Source organism: Rosa rugosa, chromosome 2 (assembly GCF_958449725.1).
Source record: "Rosa rugosa chromosome 2, drRosRugo1.1, whole genome shotgun sequence".
In the NCBI taxonomy this organism is placed as follows: domain Eukaryota; kingdom Viridiplantae; phylum Streptophyta; class Magnoliopsida; order Rosales; family Rosaceae; genus Rosa; species Rosa rugosa.
The window spans coordinates 7410031-7418622 of NC_084821.1; the positions used below are offsets into that span (position 1 = coordinate 7410031).

The following is an 8592-nucleotide window of genomic DNA, read 5'->3' on the forward strand; positions in this document are numbered from 1 at the left end:
AAAATATAATATAACTTATAAATGGGTGACTCACCCTCAATTGTACCGAGATCTTTTGTCATTAAAAACCTAACTTCTAAGTTCTAAAGAGTGATTAAATTGGGACAATATCAGTACAGTGGTGGGCCACGAGCCACGCTTGTTGCTGTTTAATATGGTATTAGAGCAGGTCCCTTTCCAATCACATTGTCATAATGGATCCAAATTTGGGTTTTTTTATATTGTCATTGAAATATTCCGATTGGATTGTTACCAGTGTCAGATGTGAACCTTGGATTGTTACGTGATTGACGAAGTCTCCAATGTGGGATTTGTGGCCCAATTTCCAATGTGAAAATTGGATTGTTAATTGATTTCACGTGCAACTACAGTGCACGTGAGGGGATGTGTTGAAGAGAAAACATCTCACATTAGAAAAGTGATAAAAGATAATATAACTTATAAGTGAGTGGCTCACACCCAATTGTAATGATATCTTCAGTGATAAAAACCCAACACCTAACGGGTGGTTAAGTTGGGACAATATCGGTATAATATATGGTGGGCCCCGGCCCACGCTTGTCATTGTTTAACAGAGTTTAACTGTTTAATATTGCAAAACAAGATAGAAGGTGATTTAGTCATCTAGCCAAAATCGTGAAAGTGGTTCATAAATTATCCTCATATTCAAAGTCTAGGATCTTCGGCTTTCAATTTCACAAAATTTGGACAGAAGAATGGACATAAATTGGTCAACCATGTGTGTGGGTGATGATAACTAATGTTTGAATTTTATGATTCATTCCCCGATTCCTTTTTTATGTTGGTGAGAATTGAACATAGATGACCACAATGTAGCCAAACCAAGTTACCAACCCACCAACCCCTTGGAGATGCCTGAATGTTCTCCTGAATTTTCTATGTTGGAAATTGATTCAGAGCACTAACGTGCATTTGCACCAACATGAATGGACGGTTGGATAACATCAAGTAATATTTTTTTATTAAAAAAAGATGTACGTTGACAACAAATATCAAGGACACAGATCACCTAATAGGTATTGGTGCCAATGCACTTCGGTGCACAGAAGAATTTTCTATGTTCTAACGGATTTTTCCTTATCAAGGTAAATCCTCACAACTGAATTATATTCGTAGATAAACTTTACTTTTTCCATCTATAATCCTACCATCAGGAGACTACCATTCCTTCTATACAATAAAAACTTTTGCGCCTGCATACTTCAGATTTGTGAAAATTAGGGCTTTTTACCCTTCATCACTCCCTAGCCTTTGATGTGATCTTTGATTATCCTTCTTCTTTTCTGGTCCATATTATGCTCTCTCAGTACCCGCTCTAGAGCAGAAGATATGGACTTTAATGTAGATCACTATAGAGTTCTCGGTTTACCGTCCGGCAAGGAAGGCACTAAGCTCACAGAGAAAGAGATCTCAAAGGCATACAGAGCACTCGCCCATGCCAACTTCCAAAGGCTCAAGTTATCCTATGACATACTCAAGGATCAAAGAACCCGCAAATGGTTTAATGATCATTTGCTGAGACTCCAGAGAGAACAGCCACATTATCCGCAACACAATGCCAAGCAAGAAGCAAGATAACAATCAGCTCCCACAATGCCCAAAACTAGAGATGAACTGTGCACTAGGGTTTTGCGAAGAGCAGAACAGCAGTGGCGCCGCCATTGGCAATCTCAACCTAAACACCATTATCCGCAACACAGAGCCGAGGCAGAAGGTACTTCCTCTGATCAGCTATCAGCTTCCAGAAGGGCCAAAACTAGAGATGAACTACATATGGATATTTTGCAAAATGTAGAGAAGCAGAGCCGACGTTGGCAACGAGAGATTATCAGAGCAAAAGAACAACGAGCTGCCAAAGATAGAGAAGAAGAATATCATCGTATTGCCCTGGCTCTGTTGTTTCTCTGTGTTTTCTTTGCCTTGGTTTGTGCCATATCATCTCACTTCCAACGCCATGCAAGGCGGTGAATGACGGCCGGTAGCACCAGAATGTTAACTAGATTATGTTGCACTACTAGTCTACTACATTATGTCACTGGCCTTTCATATAGCCTTTCTTCTTGTTCTTTTCTTTTCTTCTTTTATAAGCCGTTCAACTTTGGCATTCATTTGATTATGCTACGATTCTAAATTGGTTTACAGTCCTAGTTATGAAGGAGCTAAGTTTCGTAGTTATGAAGGCTGAGCTTTGTAGTTGCATGCAGACAGGACGCCCAGACATCCCAATCACCATGCCAACTTCCGAAAGCTCGACTTCTTATGAGATATTCGAGGATGAAAACACCACGATGCTGTTTGATGAATTACCGAAAGTCGAGAGATAGCAACATCCCAACTATTCGCAAGGCGATGCCAAGCAAGAGAAGATTGTCTCTGTTCTGGATGCAAGAGAAAGAACAGCAGCTGCCAAAGAAAAGAAGATGAGAGGGGAGAATTGCTCTGAAGCTTGAAGAAGGGATTTTGTACGAGACTGGGAGTTGACAATAGGAGTGTGAATGTTGCTAAGCTAAAGCTTGATAATGCAGTTGGGAAAAAACTCCAAAAGACAGCACAAAGCGAAAATAATGCTCACAAAATATACATTTACCATGTATACAAAAATGTAGAGAATTGAGTTGGGGAAGAGAATCTAACTGATCAGAAGAGATGTATAAATGAATGAAACAAGAGCAATTGATCATGAGCAACATTACCATATATAGAAATATGTAGAACTTAAATACTTCTTTCCTCAAAAGATTAAAGAGAAACAAAAGGGTGAAGTTCTACATCTGTGGTCCAAGGGGAAGCCTACTCATAAGTTGTTGGTATACCGATGAAGCATTGTTCATGTTTAGGCCAGGTTCTGACATTGGCTCTACTTTTGGTTCTCCTTTTGGTAACATGAAACCCATTTCACTGACCTGACGCTGTTGGGCAAAGTATGGATGATGAACAGGGAGAACAGGCACTTTGTGTTGGCCAGGACTGAACCCAGCCATTGCCAGATTTGCCAGGCCAGGCTGGTTCATTCCGAAAGAGAAGCCCTGGGGAGGACCCAGCTGCTGCCTTCCAGCTAAGCTGAATGAACCCATTGACATGGGCCTTTCAAATCTTGCCATGTTACTGTGAACTTGTGATGGCTCTGGCCGATGAGGATGAGTTTGTGCAGCAGAGCTAGATGCTTGACCTGACATGTTGCCAGAAGGGCCAGAATTGACATGGCTACTATTGCGAGCAGCGGGAACATCATGATTGTGCTTTCCTTCATATGTGGTGATGACTGACTTGAGGTCATGGGATGCTCTCTCCACATGCTTCCTCACTGTACAACCAGCATTGGTGCATTTATAGTAACTCCTGCAGGAAAAACAAGTTTGTCATTCTCATACACGGTGAGAAATAGGAGATAGGGAACAATTTGATCATGAGAATAAGTAGCGACCTTGGATTTGGATTCCCTTTCACTACTTTCTGCCCATACTTGCGCCAACGATATCCATCATCAAGTATATCTACTTCACTGGTAGTCTGGACTACAACTCTAGGCTCGCGAATAGCTCTTGTAGCTCCACTCATTTCTGTTGCATAGGCTTCAATTTTCCTGAAACATCATAATGCAAAGATACTTTTATATCGACCTCAGTGGATAATTTTTTGAGACCATTTACTAGAAATAAAAAGAGGTGAGCAGTAACCTTCTTTTCGACTCTGACTCATCTCCTTCACCATCATAGGCTAATGAAACACTACCATGCGTTCCTCGATCATCTTCATCCTCATCATTGGAAAAGGTAGATGATGCGTCTACTACATCACCTGATTCAAGGTGTGCACCAGTCTGAGCCTGCATAGAAGTGGATTGCTGGCCGTAGTCAGGGCCCGCTGATGCTGATGAAGTCACCTCAAGGTTGTCATGCTTCCAATCAGGAGCTCCACCAGTTGCCTTTTGTGCACTTGCCCAAACCAGATCACCATCAGCACCTGTCTGTGGTCCGCCTTGTTCAAGGACATCCGATCGCATGTCAATGAGTGGGTTAGATGATCCAATGGCCCCTGATCTACGATTGGGAGGGGGTTTAGGGTGGTTATGGGCCCCCTTGTAGATGATCTCTGTTATATGACCCTCATGAGATCGTTCAACCTTTTTCTTAACCTGACAATTTGGATGCGTGCACTTGTAATAACTTCGTGGGTACTCACTACCTTTTACTTGTTTTTGTCCATATTTTCTCCAATTATATCCATCTTCAGATGGTGTACCTCCACCAGCAGCAGCCATGGAATCACCACCACCTCTTTGATCTCCTTCTTCCTCTGGTTGCTCATCAAGGGGTGGAGAATGTTCAGTACTGCCACCAACAGTATCAAAAGCCCTCGGATCTGCAGAGACTGTATTTGCTCCATTATCTTTTTCAGTAGATGTGCGAGAAAAATCTGGCTGGAGCTGAAAATTGTTCGCATTCTGATTTTGAACTTTGGTGGGTTCCATACTTTGAGAAGAGTTTTCTGAGTGGACTGACACCTCAATGCTGGGAAAGGATTGCTGCGGAAGAGTGGGTGATCTCATGATCAGTATACACAATGGAGAGAAAAGTTATGAATTCACAAGAAATGGACAAAGAACAAAATGAATTTCCATCTTAATGAGGAAATAGTAAGGACTCTTCTCTGAAATGCGGTACATTGGTTTCTAAATATTAGTAGTCACATCATTAAAACTAGCCTGCGTGCATGTAGGTAACAGTTGCGTCTTCTAAGCTGAAAAAGAAAATACATATGGTAATAACACTACCTTGCTTGTTGGACCAAGAAAGAAAGAGCCTGATTCACCAAGAGGCTTGAAAGCAAATGAAGTATTCATGTCCTCAAAGAAATTAGCTTTATCAGCAGCCTCTGTCATCAATGTGGAATTCCTGGCGTGACCATTTGAGACAAATGGAAATTTTCCAGTTGTTGGAGAAGGCTGTGCCTGCAATCAAAACCAAAAGAAGAATTCAATTTATGGCAGGATAAACTTCATTGCAACTAAAAATGGAAGTTTACATTTAATCCCATCTGCAGCAAACCTCGACTTATGCAACAACAATATAAATCTACCTCCCTATATTATAAAGGAAATTCAACCCAAGTTAAACCACTAGTCTACCTTAACTAATATATGCTATTTCAATTAACTTTCCGAGTTGGTTCTCAAGCCATACAAATATGCAAGGCATGTAAGATATCTGCCTTTCTGAATTGAGTTACCCAAAAATTATTGTGTGATTCAGAACAATGCAAGGTCGATGATCATGGTTATACCATCTGCCCTTGTTCCTCACATGAACATATTTTATATGTACAGCTTGAACTTTATGGAATAAGTTCTCCTTTTTGGAACATTAGAGGCTCAATGCTCCTTGAGCACTGGACTATGCAATGGGAGGCAAATAACCCTATTGGATGAACCCACCCCCCCCCCCCCCCCCAAAAAAAAAAAAAAAAAACCCTTGTGATGATTAAATTAAATATTATCAGGTCTTGGGATGATTCCCATACTTATACCAACTAAGCTATCTAGCAGCTTCAACAGAATCACAAGTTACTATGTTAAAAGTGCAACACAGATAAAAGTTCACAAAGAATACATGAAAGGTTTACCGTAACTAGGCACTACATATTTTCAGAATTCAACTTACCAATGAATTTGAAAGGAAGACAGGAGAGTCTAGCAGTGTGGTTGGACTGAGACCAGGGGGTATTGTCAGATAAGGAGACCGAACATCAGAATTAAGTGAAAGGTCAGAAGATCTAATGCTTTCTGTATTCAACCGCGGAGCATTAAAACCAGCTCTGGCTGCGATCCGATCCACAAGTCCCCCACGTGAGTTAGATTTGTACGCTGAAAATGAACCCATTTCAGTTATTTCATCACCGGTACCATTTTCTTGTGACAAGTTCTTTCCGTTGGTATTTCCTTCTCGAGACCAGAACTCCTCAGCTTTATTACTGCTAGGAGATTCCAAGAATGACCTTGAGCCAATGCCATCAACTAACATTGAAGAGAAGAAGTCCCTTGGGCTTGGACTCGGAGGCACCCAGTCCCCAATTATAGCAACGTTATCATCCATGCCAGCCATGAATCTTAAGCCCGTCAGCTGCTACCAGCTCAATGTAACGGATGCTTACAATCAACTCGTTGCACCAAGATCAAACACCTGAAAGCTTTACAATAAATGCAGAGCAAACCAAATCCATTTTAGAGCCACATGATTTGCAAAGAGCATGCAAACTTTTAATCAGAAAACCAATATACCAGAAATTAACTATCTGACTTGAACTTTTATTAGGTTGCAGAGGAACATCACAAGCAGAAAAAGTTCAAACTTTCAGTTTTAGCTTTCAATTATACAAGCATCTAAGTGTTTCTTTGAAAAAAAAAGCATCATATACTTTGTCCTTTTTTATTATTTCTCATGGGCTGGCAATTCTCAGGAAGCAAAAGCAAAATGAGGAAAAGAGGTATGCAGTCACCCTCGAGCTTCATATCAAATTCAGATGTCATCACAATTATTATCAGAATAATTATCATGGGGGAGACAATTAAACAACATTTTTGTTCTCAGGATACATTTGACACCAAAAGTAGGGAGAAAAGAAAACAGACAGCCCTTGATTCATCTCCATAATTGGTAATGAATTAGATTAAGGCTACTCATAAATTTCCAACCAAGACGGCAGTTTCATGTTTTTAACTGGAGAAACGTTACAAAAACACATTTCAAATTCAATGAATTACCAAAAAGGGAATTACATTTCACTCATTCACATGAATGAGATAGACCCAGTTTGTTAGATCCTGACATCCATGAAGATCCAAAGCATGAGAAAACTGAAAACTGAGCACCCTCAATTCCCAAAAATGGGAAAAAGGTCATGAATTTCCATGGCATTCATTGAAGGAAAACAAGCCCATGTTCCAGAATTCAGAGACGGGTAAATGGGGTCACAGCAATTATCATTACCCTTATTGGAACAGAACATAAAAAAAGTGAGGTACCTGAAGTTTTTGCAGGGAAGAGGCATTGATGTCAGAGACACATAAGAATTCCTCAAAATTGAGAGACAGAATATAGAAATAGTGCAAAAAGCAAAACTTGGAAAATAAAAATGATTAAAGATGATTACCTGAGTGATTAAGAGTCAAGGCCCAGATGATGTTGAAGAAGACCAAAGACCAAAAACTCCTCCTTTGACCACCACCACTACCCACTAACCTCCCAACCACCCCTACCCCAAAGATCACTTTTTTTTATATCAAATTTCCTATCTTTCTGTTCAATTCAGTTGAATCCCAGAAAAGGGTTTCAATGAAAATGAAAATTAGCAACTCCTTCCTTATCAAATGCCTCAAGCAGTCTCTCTCCCTCTTCCCTCTCCTTCCCTCTCTGGTTTTGGCTCAAAATTATTGATATTGATATTGATATGGATATGATGATGTTCTTTGACAAAATTACAAAAAGCAAAACCCAATACTTTTATGGTTGTTAGTTTTCTTTTTTATAAAATTCAAAAGAAAATTAAAGGGAAAAAGGGGAAAGGAGAGGAGGGTGAAGTTTTTGCAATGGTGGTGGACCAGAAATGGATTGGAATCTTTGAAGAAAGAGAAAGGAAAAACAACAAATAAAAAGTAACACCACAATCAACAGACAGAAAGAAAAAGAGCTCAAAATCAAAGCTTGTGTTTTTTCATTAACATTACTACACTATCACCCATTTCCATCTTCCCTTCCCTTCCTCCTCTCTCTCTATTACTGCTTCCCCTGTTTTGACAGAACAGAATTAGACTCTTGCTTCTTTATTCCAATTTTTGGAGTGCACCCCATTTGGCTCCCTTCCACTCACCCAATCAAACTCATCCATCTGGCAATTGTCTACCACATGCAGGGGCATTGTAGTCCTGAAACAAAATCATGATTAGTTGATGTGAGAAGTTGGGTGAGAGTCGGTGGCAGGGAATTTGGTCCCTAATGATGATGAGAATTTTATTTCTTTTGATTTTTGTTATAATGAAATGAATTATGAAAAATATGTGTAAAGCTGTGGTGGACGGAGGGTTTAGCTTCCAAACACCTGTTTCATTACCCTTCAATTGGGAGGGATGTTGTAACTGCCTGTTGCTGCTAATGGTTACAGATTCACACTAGAGCCTCTTTTCCTTTCAATTTTCTTGGGTTTTTATTACTATTATTAATGCATCATCACTATTACCTACCAATTTTAGCTTCAATCATTAAACTATTCTCCAAAAAAAATTATAATAATTAAATATACACCCGACCTGGTTTTATACAAGAATGTGGTTTGAATAACGTAATAAAACGGTTAAAAGACATCCCGATTTATACACGTGACCGTGTTTTACACAAGAATATCGTTTGAACAAAGTAATAAAACGGTCAAAAAACATTCTTAGAAGCTTCGGAATTAGAATTTGTTTTTTTTAAACTTTGCGCCTACCAAAATTTACAACTTAGAATTGATAAATTTTGTTAGAATCGAAATATTAAACTTGTATAAAAATGCTCAAACAAAAGACAGTTGATACAA

The 8592-nt window shown here is 39.5% G+C and overlaps 1 protein-coding gene across 3 annotated transcripts; it reads right to left on the reverse strand.

Annotated features, from left to right (window-relative positions):
* Positions 1-2694: 2694 nt before the first annotated feature.
* LOC133731514 (probable WRKY transcription factor 2) lies at positions 2695-7822 on the reverse strand. Of its 3 annotated transcripts, none has more exons than XM_062158877.1 (6): positions 7171-7822; positions 5682-6200; positions 4796-4972; positions 3699-4546; positions 3446-3604; positions 2695-3360 (listed from the first exon to the last, which is right to left on the reverse strand). In XM_062158877.1, the coding sequence occupies exons 2-6, from the start codon at positions 6120-6122 to the stop codon at positions 2787-2789; spliced, it is 2199 nt and encodes a 732-aa protein (XP_062014861.1). In that variant the 5' UTR covers positions 6123-6200; positions 7171-7822; the 3' UTR covers positions 2695-2786. The 3 variants fall into 3 exon arrangements, with proteins under 3 accessions (XP_062014861.1, XP_062014859.1, XP_062014862.1); XM_062158875.1 differs by having other exon boundaries at positions 5682-6207; XM_062158878.1 differs by lacking the exon at positions 7171-7822 and adding an exon at positions 7043-7153 and having other exon boundaries at positions 5682-6207.
* Between the last annotated feature and the right edge of the window lie 770 nt (positions 7823-8592).

Bases quoted from the DNA above. Each gene is read 5' to 3' on its own strand.
- LOC133731514 (XM_062158877.1), bottom strand. From the start codon at position 6,122: ATGGCTGGCATGGATGATAACGTTGCTATAATTGGGGACTGGGTGCCT. The intron at 4,973-5,681 runs GTAAGTTGAATT...TTTTGATTGCAG, and splicing joins TCTTCCTTTCAAATTCATTG to GCACAGCCTTCTCCAACAAC. The intron at 3,361-3,445 runs GTCGCTACTTAT...TTTTTCCTGCAG, and splicing joins AAAGGGAATCCAAATCCAAG to GAGTTACTATAAATGCACCA.